The following is a 17,280-nucleotide window of genomic DNA, read 5'->3' on the forward strand; positions in this document are numbered from 1 at the left end:
TCTTTTGCAGACATTTAATAAGTCTCAAAACACACATCACAACAAAAATGTCAAGTCGGTACGAGTTCAACATATTTATACTTCAACATTGTTTTACACGTGAACTACAGCTGCTGGACCTTTGAAGTTACACGACACGAAATGTGTACAAAAATATAATGTCTTCCAACTTTACATATTAAAGGACAAATATACATTGTATTAGAAGCGTCCTTGAATCAGTCAGTGTACAAAAAGACACACAGCAAGGCACCAAAGGGGGACATAAGGTCATCAACAAACATGTTAGAATGAACACATTATCAATTTAATAACTTAAAACAGATTTTTTTCTTCAAAACATTATTGCAGTTATTTCACATTTAAACGCAGAGCCTGTTGCGCGCGCAACATGTATTGGCGACATTTTTTAAAGAAATCCCCTTTATATTACAACCGCCCATGTATATTCTTATGAAATAATGGCTATATTTACTTTTACGTTCAGTAGACTGTGCAAGCAAAGTGCATTCGTGTCAGTCTCTCTGTCAGTTCCGGACCAGGAATGGTTGGATATGCGTAATTGCGCACCTCTGCACAGGAGTTCTTATCCATTACCACCCTGGTGTTCAGGCTAGTTCACAACAATTTCACAATCATTGTTTAAGAGTTCTTTGTATAAGGTGTTAGTGTGCGTCACGCTGCCATGGTGACAATAAAGTTTTTCTAGGAAAATTACGAACAGATCCCGTTGCCTGCGCTGATGCCGCCTGACGGCCGCTCCACCCCTGAGCTGCTGGACGCAGAGGAAGACGTAGAAGAGACCGTAGAGGACTTCCTCTCCTTCTGCCTCAGATGGATTTTAGTGTGTCTCTTCCTCTCGTCGCTTCGGGCGAACTTGCGGCCGCAGTAGTCGCAAGCGAACGGCTTCTCTCCTGTGTGTGTGCGAATGTGCGTAGTGAGGTGGTCACTGCGGCTGAAGTTGCGCATACAGATCCGGCACTGAAACGGCTTGTGTCCAGTGTGGATCCGGATGTGTCTCGTCAGTTCATCTGAGCGGGAGAACCGCCGGTCACAGCCCTCTGCCGGACAGGGGTACGGCCGCTCGTGGATGGGAGTCTTGCTGGGTCTGTTCGGGTACTTTCTGGGCCGTAGGATTGGCCTCAGGGGCAAGTTCGGTGGGCTGTAGGCAGAGGGGAGCCTCGGCGGCCCACCCTCGGCGCCACCTCCACCCGGGCCCCCCAGCGTAAAGTTTCTGATAGTGTTCAGTGGCGTCAGTGGTGGAGGGACACGGAATGAATCGAGCGGACATGGACCGAATGGTTTCCGATCTTGGATACCTGCCGGGTGCATGTCCCGCTGGCAAGCCGGCTGGAAGAAGCCCGAGTAGTCGGGGATGATCGGGAAGAGCCCCGGCGCGTCTGAGCTGCCGGGCTGCTTGGGTGAAGAGTAAGAGGGGGGCGGGTAGGAGGCGATGGGGCAGGTAGAGGTGGACAAAAACGCCGAGGGGTCCTGGTACATTTCCCCGCAGCCAGAGGAGGAGTATGGAGGCGGTGGGGAGTACAGGTGGTGGTGGTGGTCCATCTCTGCCTGGTTCTGTGCCGCCATGGTGCAACTCAAATTTCCGCTGGAGAAGTGATTGGGAGATCCTGAGGAAACTGGGGAGGAGGACGCTGAGGAGGAGGGAGGAGGAGGAGGCGGCGGCTGGGCCACGTTGAAGATGCCCGAGACGATGTTGATCACTCCCTCGGGATTCCAGTTACCTGGATACTGGGAGTCGATGGAGAACTTTCCCATGTAGGTGAAGGTCTGGTTGCGGTGGGATGCGGACTGAGAGAAGCCGCTGGAGTAGGGGGAGAGGTCCAGAGAGCGCTTCTCTGCACTCATGTCTGCGCCCATCAAGCCATCTGCAGACCAAAACAAAACAGGTCATTAGTTAGGCAACAGAACGACATTAATTAAGCTGTTCACAGCACACATGGAAGTAGGCTTTAAGTGAGGGAAAGCTGCGGCTCTACTCAATTACGCACAGACTCTTATCTGTTGATGTATGAAACATTTTAGTCAACTTTTCTTTTACTAAGGAAGTCTAAGGCAAACAAGTGAATTTATTGTATCCTTTTCTGAAGCTGTTTGTTGGTCTGGATTTTGGTTGGTCTGGTAATCAGGCTACTGAAATATTCAGGATATACAACTTTTTATGGATGAATGAGCCGTATCTAATCTTAGTGTCATCTTACCTGCTCCCACATTAATCTGGTCGTAATGCGCTCCTAGGTCAGTGTTGGGGAAGATCGCCACCGAGGTCGGCAAGCTGGTGGCGATGTCGTCCACGGAGTACACACTCTCCGCACCGGGATGCCCGAAGCCCCCGAGATTCACCGGTACTTTCTCCAAAGTTTTAGCCGTCATCGTGGACGGATCGCTCGCTCTCTCCTTCTTGTCTTTCTTTTTCTTTTCCTCAAAGCTCTTTACCAGCAGTGTAACACCGGGCCGGCCGTGGGTCACCACTGCATGTCTCTGTCAGCGGCTGTGAGAGGATGAGCTCCGTGTGTCTGGCGCTGTGCATGCGCTCTGCTGTCAAAGTTAACACTGTGTAAAGTAACTGTTATTGGGAACTGGGGCCCGGACACCAGTACGTATATATGGGGAACCTTTTGAATACGGCCGCTACGTCATTACCCAAATATGGAGTGGGAGGGTTGACGAGAGCGAGAGCGGAGAGGCGCTGCTGTTGCTGATTGGCTGAGAGGCTCCGTGACGATTACAAAGGGAATCACTTGTGAATGGAGAACCCGCCGCTCGCGGAGAGATAAACACACTTTTTTCCACTCAGTGCCACACACACATAATCCGCCACAGAACAACACAGCAGCACAAAAAGAGCACATACAGCTGTAATGTGTCCAGGTTTCATTTAAACACTCTATATGTTTTCTCCCTTTTGTTCTGATCGCACCCTGATGTGAAATGAGGAATTCCGGTTGTGCTTCTTAACCCATAAAAGGTTCATTCCGGTGACAGGGTACAACCCCCATACTCCATATTTGGTTTTATTCCGGAATTATGATAATCGGAAAGTGACGAGTTTTGCCGAGCTGAGTGAGAGAGAGAGAAAATCGCTCTACCATAACCACAAACAAATGAGACGGACAGAGGAGCGGAATTTACTCCTTTGAGTGCGATAGGCTTCACGGGCTCGGAAACTTGTGTCAGTGTGATTTGACTATGCTCTAGGAAAGAACAGATTCACTGAGGAGTTAAATATAGTCATTTAGAGATATTTAAAGCCCGCTGAAGGAAACCAGCAGGCTATTTATGGATATTTATAGAGACAGTGGTGGTGGGCCATGTCAAATAAATAAATCATTTAGAAAATACTTTTATTATCCATCATTTTAGTCATGTTTGATATGCATGCGCCATGACATGTCCAGTATGTGTGTTATCACATACTGCTGACGCCCACATGACATCGTTTTTGTTTTTATTCATTCATTTGTTTTTTTTATTTTTGTCGAAAATATTCTAGTGTTACAGAATCTAAAGATTGTTCATTAGTCCTCAGAGAGTTGTGTGCCCTCCTGTGGCCTTCTGCGGAAGTGTTGCTCGCGCACGAACACATACACACACACACACACACACACACACACACACACACACACACACACACACACACACACACTCCTGCCCCGTTTTTATCTTGTAAAGTCCCTTTGTGGGTGGAGAAAGTTCACAGAAAGAAAACAAAAAATGATCAGGCACCCTTGGGTGGAATATACTTTCCATTTTGTGTGTTTGTGTTTGTGTTGCACAGCAGCATCACAGATCACAACTGTCAGGCTGTGATCTAAATATAGGTTGATTACTGATGATGGGCAGTCCATCCTTTGAAAGTCAAATATTCATTGATGATGTCAGATGACTTTTACCAACCCTGTTGCTGCTGACACTGGACATCGTGTGTACTGCAAACTCTTCTGCACTACATAACAATTTATAAGATTATTACACAATTGTCCTTTTGACATCAAAACGTTCACACGAACACACCATTTGCACCGTGAAACATGGGGGTGGCAGCATCATACTAGGGTGATGCTTTTCTTCAGCAGAGACAGGGAAGCTGGTCTGAGTTGATGGGAAGATGGATGGAGCCAAATACATGACGATCTTTTCGTCATGTATTTGGCATGGTATTTCTGGAAGAAAAGACTTGAGACCTTCCAGCAGGACAACGACCCTAAACATACAGCCAGAGCTACAATGGAATGGTTTATATCAAAGCATATTCATGTGTTAGAACGGCCCAGTCAAAGTCCAGACCTAAATCCAATGGAAAATCTCTCTTTTATTTGTAAAGAAAAAAAAGAAAACTATGTATCAATTCCTTTCTTCACAATTATGCGCCACGTTTTGTTGGATTATCACATAAAATCCCAATAAAATACATTATGTGTGCAGTCACATCAGGGCCATCGACAGTCCAGAAAAACGTTCTCTACTAGCCAGAGCCGTTCCTTGCTATATGCGGACTATGCGGGTGCATAAGGCTCCCTCAAGTTTCAAGTCCAGCCTCAATATATGAAGAGAGACCCGATGAAAAATGTGTGAGAAGCACCTGCCACTTTTTTTCGTAGCACCTCCACTGAGGTTCCAAGCGAGCCAAGGCAATAAGTACGCCCGCTGATTGGTCAGATCTGGGGCCTCATTTATAAATGTTGCGTACGCACAAAAGAAGGCGTACGCCACTCTCTACGCACACCGTGGGATTTATAAAAAGAGAACTTGACGTCCTCCGCGCAAACTCTGACCCATGCCTACGCACATAACTGGGGTAAGGAGAAACTGCGCCACTGATGGCAGAAGAAAGAAACGGGAGAAACTGTGTGAAAATGTATTAAAAAATTTTTTTCTACAATGAATAAACAAACATACTCCCTGGAGTGCACACGGGAAACATATGATTTAGAACAATAGTAAGACAACAGTAGAGAAAATTACGTTTACATTGATATGAATGCAGTTTAATATATTAATATCCTATATCATATAGACCATTTCGTTTCATCTCCGTTTTCAATGCATAACGCATAAAACACTTTGTAACTGTGTTTTGTTGCCATACAAATAAAGACTATAATTATCTTGTAATGTTAATCAATTAGATTATTCTCACATGTGTAGCAGATATTACCTAATAGATAGGTATATAAAGGCATGTATTCACTATGCGTTATGGCACACAATGGCTGCTTTGGCACTGTTGGAGGATGTGGCAAACGGAAGGATACGGAGGGAGCGGAACTTCAGAGACCAGCAAGATCCACTGGCCAACAGTGATGAGTGGCTGATGGGCCCAGCGTTAGAGAGGAGCACCTGCAGAAACCACGCCGTGCCAGTCCCGCTTCAAGTGCTCACAACACTCAGGTTTCAACCGGCACATTCCAGAGGGAATTGGCTGACAGGTCAGGATATCCCAGCCAACCTTTAGCCATGTTATGCCAGATGTGTTAAGAGGTATATTCGGTTTGTCGCAGCAGGGTAAACTGGGACACTTTCTGAGAATGAACCTTCAACATAATTTTTGATTATGAACCAAATGTCTTAGCCCATCATATGACACCATTCTAAACAGCTTAAGATCTCTACTATACTATGTAGAAGAAAAAACAAAGAAACATTAAACACTGGATGGATGACCCTTCACCAAAAACACATTGACCCAAAACCAAAATTTCCTGGCACTATTGGTAAAGTGGGACACTATTGGCAAAGTGGGACACTTCCAGCACATTCCATTTTTCTTTAAACACAATAATAAAAACAACCATTAATTTCTGTTTGAAATATTTGTATTCATTTTCAAAAAACAGAGGTCCAATACAGAACAATGCACAATTCAATATTCAAAACACGACCTCCTCGAAAAAAAAGGAGGAAAAAAAACAAAATACAAAACCTGTCAAAATGCTACCCCGAACAACCCTCTGCCACCCTCACCACCCCCCGCCACCAATCCTGCCCCCACACGCTAAGACCGATTCAGAAGGTGAATTAATTTTATGATGAATAGAAACAGCCTATTAAAAATAACAATAATTACGAACAATACACATTACATTTCATTTAAACATAACACTAAAACCAAATTAAAATCTATTGGAATGGGACAAAAAGACCGCTGTGTGAGGTGGGGGACATTTGGCTAGACATCAAGACATTCACGGCAAGTGAAAACCTCTCCATCTTCAATGATGCCATTCTCCTCACCACATGTTTCATGGAACCAGTCCTCACAAACCATGCACATGATCCAATCCTCACTCTCCTTGGGATAGTTCTTAGCACCGTATCTGGCTTACAAATATTGCAAATGTCCTGGCTATCCGAGCTTGTACCTGCCTTCACCGTCTTTCTTGTTTTTAGTTTTTTTGTGCTTTTGGCCATCTTTGGTGTGTTTTTTGCAGTGATGTATGAAAAATGTTCATCACTGGTTAGGTGATAAGAGGGAGGTTTTGGACCTATTTCTTGTCTGGCCCCTGTCTCTCTTTGGAATTGGGAGTAGCATGGCGAAAGTCATTCTCTCTACTCCGGTGGCTACAACTGGAGGGGGAACAAATGCCTCTTATTCACCTCTGTCAGTGACCTCCTCCCCAACAGCAACCTCCGCCCCAATCCAATCAAGGATATTTGGCAGTTGTTCAGGCAGCTCTGCTCTTCCTTCCCCTTCAGGCTCCACTGGCCTCTCAGCTGGTTCCAGCAGCTGTTCAGTTGGTTGCAGTGGTTGTTCAGCTGGTTGCAGTGGCTGTTAAGTTGGTTGCAGTGGCTGTTCAGCTGGTTGCAGTGGCTGTTCAGCTGGTTGCAGTGGCCTTTCGGTGGTCAGACTTGGCTCATACACACTGGGGTGTAAGACCATGGGATTTACTGGGAACATCCCAGTTCCCCTGAAGCCAGCTTGGGCAGTTTGGACTGTGGCTGCCTTCTGCCATGCTCTCCCAAACAAGGAAAAAAACTCCCCCTTAAGGAGCTTTCTCCCTCATGTTTGCCGCATGAAACTCCGTCCCTCCTCATTCCAATGATGTTTCAGGGACTTGAAGAGGGACTTGTCCGCTGGTTGCAAACAGTGGGTGGTGTGGGAAGGGTAGCAGACCACGTGTACCCTGTGAGCCTGCATGAGCCTCAGGAATTGCAGGTTGAATACATGGCTGGTGTGGCCATCCAGCAACAGCACATGTGGTCTGAGGTTGTCCTTAGGGAGCATTTCCACAAACTGCTTCCCCCACTCCAAAAACATATCAGTTGTGATCCAAACATTGTCCGACACCTTTAACAATGTGTTGGGGGTAACATTATAAAGCCACTCTGGCTAAGCCTCTTGGCCATGAGTGGACCGTAGTCCCCTGCAGCATTAAAGCTGGCCAAAGCTGTGGTTGTCTCCCCTTTCTCACCAAGTACTTCCCACCTCTGAAATTACACTGGAAGACAGAAAATGGTCCTGCACACCAGTCTCATCGCAATACCAAATATGGGAAGGCACATCCTTGATTTCCAACTTGGAGAGTAGGTCTTCATACTCCTGGAACCACTTCTTGATAACAGTAGGGTTAATCCCTGATGCTCTTGCGGCAGAGCGGGCCTCCGGTTTTCTCTGACTGAGGTCAGGATTTCGGCGCATAAAATTCTCAAACCAGACCTGCTCAGCTCTCCTTTTTTTCACTGAAAATCCATGCAGGTTGTTTGCCTCTGCATACTGGTATGCTAGCGACTGGATATCCTTCCTGCGTAGAGGGAAACCTCTCCTGGCTAGGATTTTGATGACATTGGCCAAGTCTGCCTCACTCTCTTCGGAAAGTATAGGTTTGAAACCCGAAGCGTGTTTGTAGCCTTGTACATGACCCTGGACTCACCACTGGAGGGAGCTTTTAGGAACATTCCAAGCCCGCGCAAGCATGCGCAGACGAGAAGTCTGATACTCTAAAATGGCACCTATCATTCTGTCCTCACTCCATTTATTTATCTGCTTTCCTGCCTTCAGACCTGACCTCTTCTTCTTTCCCTTCTTAACTTTGCTTCTCCCTGATTTGCTCTTTGCTGCCATTGGATTCTGAAATAAGATTAGGCGAATCATCATTAGCCTACTAGCTAGCTAACATAGGCTAGCTAAGCATCACGATCATCATTTTCATTGTAGTTAGCTTTATTTATGCAATTTAAGTAAATTTGTTTGTATATCTAGCTAGCTCAATAACTAAATTTATGAGGGATTAATAAAAGGGAACTTATTTCTACCTTTAGAATGACTTAAATGATTATCCCAGTTTACCAATAGCATATTGGTAAAGTGGGACAGTAGCAAAATGCCACTTTTTAAAAAAAAGTAAGACTCACATGGATGTGATTTTTAAAAATTATTAATCACCATTACATCCCTTAACAAAATATATCGCAATTACAAACTATCCACCAATTTTCTTTTTTCTAGAACACAAACATCTTTCACCTAAAAACGCTATGTCATTTTACCTACCATCTTGATTCACCGCAGAGGTAGTTGAATATGGTTAGCCACGCCCCCGGAAGTGATGTCATCAACACAGAACCAATCTTTTTGAATCTCATACTTTCCTATGATGAGCTCAATGATGATTTTTAGTAACTGAAGTATACATATGTAAAGATAAACATCATTAAGCTTAACTGTCCCAGTTTACCCATTGTCCCACTTTACCCTACATAAAGTTTCCTTATACGGTGCGTGAACAGGCAAATAAAAATGCGCAATTTGCAGCAATGTCCGGTTTCCCAAATGTAATCGGTACCACTAACTGCACTCATGTTGCTATAAGAGCACCGAGTGAGAATGAATTGGGCCGGCACCGGTGTCCCCCTCCACCTCCATTACCACGTCACTCAGAATATTCATAGGAGACTATAGGCGTGGTATGACCCGCACATAGGTGCACCACATTTAGAGTGGTGTTTGTGATATAAATTTGTGATTTATAAAGGGAAATCGGCGTAGGACGTGCGTGCGCACTGTTTTATAAATCAGGATATTTTTGTGCTTATGCACTTTGGTACGCAACCTTTTGATGTCAATCCTACGCACAGTTTTATAAATGAGGCCCCTGGTCGCTACCGCGCCACGTTGCTATGACGACCAGTACTACTAAGCGAGGAGAGGCGAGGCAAGTTGCGTTGAGTGGCCGTTACCGGTCATTCACAGCATGGCATCAAAATAAACGTATTCATCTGGTTCAAAAAAAAGAAAAAAGACGAAACCAGATAAATAAAAAATACTCCACGATGTGGGGTGGAGGGGGAGCTTTAATGTCAATTTTTTAGCTATGTTAAGTGTTTGCTTTAGGAGAGGGCTAAAGTAAAATGTATGTCACATGTGAATGCTATAAGACTGACTGAAGTGACATCCGTTTTGGTGAATTATAGCAGGTCCGGCGCAGTTGGCATTACATTTGGAAGGGAGGGTGTGTTGTTGTCTGTCATGGCAGATGTCTGTCACGTCTGCTATATTGGCAACCCGGATGCGAGAGGACGCTGGCGTGAATATCGCCGCTTCTCCATCTGTGACAAAACGCTTTTTCTGGTAAAAGAAGAAAGCCAAGTTGTCTTTACAAGCTCTAAGGCTGTGCTACTACCTTCGAAGCCTACACACCTGAAGAACTGGCTCCATGGACTCACTTTCTCCGCTGATCAGCTGTTAGCCTCACCGCTCTAAATCTATTATTATTATTATTATTATTATTATTATTATTATATCCTCTTCCAGTGGGAGCTGCTGTTAAATACAGTGTTGGGCATGTTACTTTTAAAAAGTTATTAGTTATAGTTACTTCTCCCAAAAAGTAACTGAATTAGTAGAATTAGAATTACTCCACTATAAAAGTAATTAGTTACCAGGAAAAGTAACTATTGCGTTACTTTTATTTCTTCCCCCTTTTGAGCTCGGCAGTCATTTTAGCGTACTCGGCAGTCATTTAATTATTACATATTTAGAAAATGTATTTCTGCATGGCGGACCGGCTCCTGCTCTCCCCGATATTTTGCCAATGAGTGCTCTGAAGGAGTCTGAGTCAGCTGTTGATAACGGGAGCAAGTTCTCAACAACAAACCTGTCTATCATTGCATTCAGTTCAGTCTGTGTCACAAGTTTTTTTGAAGCTGTTAGCGGAGCTCACGTTAGCCACACGTGAGCCGAGAGCCGAGTCGGATGACAACAGATTCAATGATCAGCTTCAGTTTGTAACGTGTCACGTTTAATAGTCGGTAACGGTAACGGCGTTGTAACGATGGAAATAGTAATTAGTTAGATTACCCGTTACTGAAAAAAATTAATGCCATTGGTAACGCCGTTTATTCTAACGCCGTTATTCCCAACACTGGTTAAATATTTGCCACGGAACATTCCTTTTAATTATTCTAGAAGACAACAGTCTGTTCAGCCTCTGACAACAGATACAGAAGTATCTTCCGACATCTGACAACAGATACGGAAGCATCCTGTACATCATACAATGTTATTGTCATTTCATATATTCAAGTATTTAAGACCATATACAGACATGAACTGACGTACTATAAAGTACAAGTTGCTTTAGTCAGTTTTTTTCATCTAGGCATGTTTTCCATATCTGAGTTATTCTCTGATTGACTGCTCTTATGATCATCTGTATTCAGATGTTTTTGATTCTCAGTAAAAAAAGACATTCAAAACTGTCACCTGAATTATTGTTTATTCTATTATTTCACTTCTCTTATTTTAGCATTTAGACCTTTTCATTCTGTGATCTATTCTGCACGTTTTATGTTTCAAGAAACCAGTTTTCTGTGCAGAACTTACAACACTTACTAATTTATACTCATCTTTACTATCACTGCTACCACTGCTTGTGTGTCATACTTGTCTACTGCTGCTAGTACAACTAATGGAATGAACAGAAATGATGAAAATGATGAAAATGAAAGAAGGCCATTGATATGTCATCAATTCTATGTTTTAAAGCCAGTAGTTACGTGTCTCTACATCTCATATAAGGTGTGAGTAATGAGACAACTGTTTGAATAGCTTCAGAGTGTCACATTCACACACACATCTTTCACATTCATTAACACAGTGGTCAATACACCCTGTCAATAACAACTCTATTCATTTAACTCCTGTCTGGATGTGTGTGTTTGTGTGTGTGTGTGTGTGTGTGTCAGTTCTGTTATCAGGAGGTCGGAAATGTCAAAGAAAAAAAACAATGTCAGAGAAAACTCACACAGGGATCATCAGGATCATTATCTTCACATTTCATCATGGTTTGTGACAGCTGTGTAAAATACTTCCCACTATATTTTGTGAGAGCCTGCTCAGAAGGATGTGTTGAGCAGGTGTCTCTAATGATTGCGCCTAACATTTAAACAAATGAGCTTACATCTTGTGTCTTGTTGGACAACCCCTTCCAGTTCCACCGTCGGAGAGTTGGGGTGAGAGCAGGTTTTTAAAATGCTGCTTTACTACACAGTACCTAAATCACTTGGTTGTTTATAATGAAAGAACAAATAAGAAGTGAGCATTAACTTGGACTGGATATGAACTGGATTCTCCTTCATAAAAGGCAGAACTGCCAGCACAACCTCAAATTGTAAGTTCACCTTAAAACTTTAAATTCTGCCATTACCGAACATATTTTTCCAGGAGAGACTGTATTATGATATATGCTGTTATTTAATACTGCATCCCTCTCAGTCATAATAAATTACCAGTGCAGCCTTTTGGAAGAACTACAAAAACATTTGCTTTCTCAAGTTGTTGGATAAGCACAAACATTTATAGCACAAACTAGTTCTTACTGTCCCATTCTCTTTATAAAAGAGCATTTGTTTGAAATGTAGTCATCCTCCCAGAATAAAACTGTATGCCGCAGCATCAAAGGTGTAATTTGTAAGAAATGGTCAGAATTTGAAGGTAGGTCAAGAATTAAAGCGAACATTGAACCTGCTTGCTGCTGCTCACTGTATTGGACATGCTACTTTTTGCTATAGCTGTCTTTGGCTGTAGCAACTACCTGCTGTGAGCAAGTAGTTCAGATGGTTGTGGAGCGAAGTGGCCCTTGTTGAGATACTGCAGGCTGGACCAAAGTGGTGGACCAACTTTGCCATTCCTCCAGCCCAACCACTTGCATTGTTAAAAATAACTATTATGGATCTCAACATGAACAAGACTGTTCTCTGAATTCTTCAATAAACTCATGACAGCGTAATGTGATACTAATCTCTAATGAGCTGACATAAGACAGTTATATCATCATGTACATTTGACATAGAAAAATAACAGTTATTGTAACCTGCTGCAACAGTAATCAGGGAAAATCCCTGTACTGTCCCTAAAATGTACCTACTGCACTGTGACTGATAGTGTGCCCGTGGGTGTCAGAGGATGATCATCATAGACAGAAGACACGTATACTTGGTTAATATTACCATGATATCACTATTTAGACCAATGGCCCTGCGTTGTCAGTCACTTTCAAAAGATACAATGAAATGTTTAACATCCTTCTGATGTTAAATCACATATTCAGTCTCTTCCATTTTTTAACTGATCAGCAGAAAACAGTTTGGGTCATCCTCAACTCACAAATATCAGGGGAACGAAGCCTTTATTGACAAACCAGCATAAGTATGTCATTATCATGACACAACATTAGATTGTAGGACATCTGGCCTCCAGTCTTGCCCGTGATTTCTGCATTTTGCCGAATGTCTTTTAGCTACTGACCTGGTAAACATGAACCTTTCTGATAAATAGAGCATCATTGTTATCTTCCTCAAAATACAAGTTAGTTTACTTTCAAGTATTCCCACTCAGCGCTATGAGTTTAATATGAGAGAATACACAGTTATTTCCTTGTCTGGTTAATTGTCACAGACATCAAGAAAAAACCCACACTGGATCCAGTTTGCTTTTGTAGCCCACTCACTTTCTCTGTGTGGGAGAACAGCAACTGGGGTGTGTGCATGCAAATATGTGTGTGTTTATGTGTGTGAGTGGGGTGGAGAGAGAGACGATGAGTGTGCAACTGTCAAAGTGAGAAAGCTAATTTGGTTTAAATATAAATCTGACCCATCTTCAACTGACAGATCAACAAACATCAGCGGCTGCCCCCACACAGACTTGTTGACTTTCATGGCCCATATATGGAGCACTGAAAGGCTGATTAAGGACTCTCAGTGCCCCACATATAAAGTCATGTTAAGTCAGTCAGTGTGACAGAGGTCCCAAACCACAGCTGGATCAAACAACATGGACACCTCACATTTGATCTGATGTGTTGAGCCAGGGCTTTTGTAAATATAATTCTTCATAAACGTCCTTCATATCGCTGCCTTTAAACAAATGTATTTGTTTAACACAGAAATGTGCTCACATTCAGGCCTTGAGGTTCAGGTTGAGTCAGCCAGCCTGAAACATGAGTACAGGAACATGAGTGGCTGCTTACTGGGGCACTTTGAATAGATTTACTTTTTCAATTATGTTTCTGTAATAGAATTAAAATGTTACATCAATATTCATCAGCTTTGTTAAGCCATACCAACCATTTTCAGTTATATATCTTTTAAACGAAATACTTGACTTAAGATAATGATAATTACATTATGTTTATTGATGTTGGTTTTGATGATACACCTTAATAAAACTTGTGTGACACAATGCACCTTAAAGGTGCAATATCGCAGAAATTTTGCTTAAACATTTAAAAATTAACTAAATTATTAACAGAAGGGGAAGAATAACAATAACAACAGTTATCATTATTTCAAAGACTTCTGTGTGTTATATTGCAGGGATATCTATTGAAGTTTGTATGCTAACCCGCCAGGCCCTAAACCACATTGTATCTCAAGAGATGTTACTCTGGTATCTCTCTATAAAAGCAAGGAATCTCTGTCTGTCTGTCTGTGTGTGTGTGTGTGTGTGTGTGTGTGTGTGTGTGTGAGTGTGTGTGTGTATGTATGTATCTGTGCCTCAAATATCTCTGCGGATCAGGATCAGACTGACCTGAGACTTTCAACATGGCTGCTGCATTGTTCAAGGGTGTGCAACATCGCATTTGTTTGGACTGCAATGATACCATGAATAAATTATTTCAGAAATGCTTTACGAATTCCACAAGCATTGTCCACCGGAGCCACCACAGTCACCTGAGCACCAGAGCCAATCACTGCATACCGTAGCCACGGTAGTCCCGTTCTGTTCTGTGCATCTAAACTGACTGTTGTGGATTAATGAGACTAAACGAGTCCGCACCGAGTCTGTTCCGGTCTGAGGAGATTCGGAGACACGCGGACAACAAAGTGGAATCGGAATCTGTGGATGTTCGTGTGTAGCTAGCTGCTAACCCACCCACACGGCCCACCTCCCGAGTCGATGGACCGGACGTACCGTATTTTGCGAACATTGCCGTCACGTTTGCTTTGTGTCTGGTGCAGGAAGAAACGGTAAAAACGGGCTTTTGTCAGGAAAGTGTCCAAGCAGCAAGTTTGGTTGTTGAGGAAAAGGAAGTTGTGGGAGGAATGGAGGCGGATGGAGTTTGGAGTGTATAGTTAGTGTGTTATGTAGTGTTTGGTATAGTGTGTTTAGTGTGTAGTGGAGTCGTTTTTTTGTTTAATGAGTCAAAACAATGAGGAGACTGCTGAATGAGCATTGCCTGCATTTAAATGTAAATAGTTACATATAACTTTGTAAATATTTAAAATTTATGCACGTATTTAGCAAACAACAATTTATATTTGCATTATAAGTAATAAAAAATGGTTTGTTAAACATATTTGTTGTTTTCACAGTAAAAAAATCTTTTTCTACTCGGATGTTATGTTTTTTTGTGATTTTAGGTCCATTGTCTTAATACAATGTGTCAAAATAAAAAAATAACTGTACAGTCACACATGTGAGGTTTTGCTGAAAATAATGACACCAAGTAAATAGTTTTTAAGGTGAAATATAATGGCAAAATCAAAAATAGTCAAAAACGGCCAATTATACCCTGGAATATCGGATTTGACAACAAACCTAAATATCCCTGACGTCCCACCTTCAAACACTACGGAGCCCTGGAGGTGACATGGATGGGGGTTTTTTTTATCTCGTGAGTGCGACTTACTATCTCGCACGTGCCAGTTACTATCTCGCACGCGCGACTTACTATCTCGCACGCACGACTTACTATCTCGCACGCACCAGTTGCTGTACCTTGTGTGCGCGAAATGGTAAGTCGCGCGCGCGAGATAGTAACTGGCGCGTGCGAGATAATAACTCGCACTTGCAAGATAGTAAGCAAGATGCAGTGGCACTCTGGCTCAAATGATTGAATGAAGTGGAAAATTGAAGGTATATTAGTAATTGTAGGTTTTCTGTCACAACTTTCACATTAATATATGATACTATATGCACCTGCATCCATTGTTAATCGTTTGTCCTGATTGCCAGTTGGGACTGCTGCAGCGTTATTTCATAAATTAATTATAACCAAACTACTATTACTTTGACAACTCCTCCATCATGGCTAGCATAATAGCCATTAAAACAGCTATTAAAATAGCTATTAAAACACCTGGACACTCATCGTGGATCATCAAAATACCTGTTACATGTACCTCTTACCGTTACACGATAACAATAAGACACTTTATTAACTTTAATTAATTAGTTAATCAGTTAAAATTCTGAGATGGTCTCGATCCATGATAAGAAAGCCTGCATTTAACCGACTGCACTTTTTAATTACGTCAAAATGCGCTTGAATTAATATCTTGCACGTGCGAGATACTAAGTCGCGCGCGCGAGATACAGTAAAACATGGTTGCGAGATAGTAACTGGTGCATGTGAGATAGTAAGTCACACTCACGAGATTAAAAAAAAACATCCATGTCACCTCCAGGGCTCCGTAAAACACAGCCTCATTTGCCCATCCATGAAAAAGCTACTTAACCTCCCACTTTTCTATAGGAATAAATTTTTCTTACGGGCACTGCACTAGTATGATATGATATGCTGCCCTCTATTTTTAAAATTCTACTATGGCCAATTCTTACATATTGTAAACAAATCAAACAAAATAGGAAATACATGTCAAATGGGATCTTACAAATAAACATGAAACAAAGCCTTAAAAACTGCATCAAAATCAACCAGCAACAATAAGTAAGCGTCATGTCATTCATCAGCTGTCAGCTTTGGGTACTTGTGTGTGATCTGTCAGGGCAAGGCCTACCAGTTCCTGGTTCCTGCTCCTGCCTCCAATCCACTAATCAAGACCCTCAGTGAACAAATACCCAGCTATACTCTACAATCGTGTCCGTTCATCAGTGTTGTAACTGCTCTCTTGTGCCTCAGGTTTATCAGCTTCAGGATCTTCAGTCTTAGCTTACTGTTTCAATGCCACCATTTTCCAGCAACCTCAGCTCTGCCTGCCCTGCTCCACCATTGGCCTTTAAACAGAGTGCCAGTAAACAACAAACTCCATGGTTTAAGTGTAAGTGAGAGCCTAACAAAGAGATCTCCATTATCTGTGGAGCATCTGTAACCATCGCTCCTCATTTGTTTTAGACTACACCAAAAACACACAGGAGGTGGCATCAAACTTAAATAGCAATATGATAAAACCCAGTGCAACGCATCTCTCCTTGTTATATACAGAGTTAATATTTTATTGTGCACTGTCCCCGTTCAAATAAAATAAATAATAATAATAATCAGGAAATTTAGGAGTCGAACCATAATAGAAGCCGCCTTTTTGATAAATGTGTTAATGGTATCTCTAACATTGGCAATAGCGCTTAATTCACATACAACACATACAAGATATCAATAACATGAATAAAATCTGAGAATAAAAACATCACTAATGAAAGGAAAATATTTTGAAAAAAATTATTTTTACTGTTTTTACACCAAACTGAAAACTTTACAGATTAGTTTCATTGTGGGATCCTCAAGTCCTGTCAGCACAGAGTAAGTGACAAAAGCAGCCGTCATTAGAGAAGCTGCAGCAGCTTCAGTCCTCCATCAGTGTCACACTGGATGCATTCAGCCACAGTACAGCTGTATGGTCATCCCAGTTCTGGGCACAATCCTGTGCATTAAACAGAGGAAGGAAAGAAAAATGGACTTTAAAGGAGGCTTCTTGATAAACTGCCTCCAGTGATGTCACTCAGTGCCTAAGCTGCACTGTGGGTAAAGTAGGCACCAGGTGATGAGAAAGCAGTCCACTGTTCTAGCACTGTTGGAGTCATTT

The 17,280-nt window shown here is 42.4% G+C and overlaps 1 protein-coding gene across 1 annotated transcript; it reads right to left on the reverse strand.

Moving 5' to 3' along the window:
• On the reverse strand, positions 1-2,592 carry egr2b (early growth response 2b). The gene is made up of 2 exons (XM_030399461.1): positions 2,220-2,592; positions 1-1,886 (listed from the first exon to the last, which is right to left on the reverse strand). Exons 1-2 carry the CDS (start codon positions 2,389-2,391, stop codon positions 715-717), a joined length of 1,344 nt encoding a protein of 447 aa, XP_030255321.1. The 5' UTR covers positions 2,392-2,592; the 3' UTR covers positions 1-714.
• Positions 2,593-17,280: the final 14,688 nt, after the last annotated feature.

This window comes from Sparus aurata, chromosome 20 (assembly GCF_900880675.1).
Source record: "Sparus aurata chromosome 20, fSpaAur1.1, whole genome shotgun sequence".
Lineage (NCBI taxonomy): Eukaryota > Metazoa > Chordata > Actinopteri > Spariformes > Sparidae > Sparus > Sparus aurata.

Coding starts and splice junctions, on each gene's coding strand:
- egr2b (XM_030399461.1), bottom strand. CDS start 2,391: ATGACGGCTAAAACTTTGGAGAAAGTACCGGTGAATCTCGGGGGCTTC. Junction 1,887..2,219: donor CCAGATTAATGTGGGAGCAG/GTAAGATGACAC, acceptor TTTGGTCTGCAG/ATGGCTTGATGGGCGCAGAC.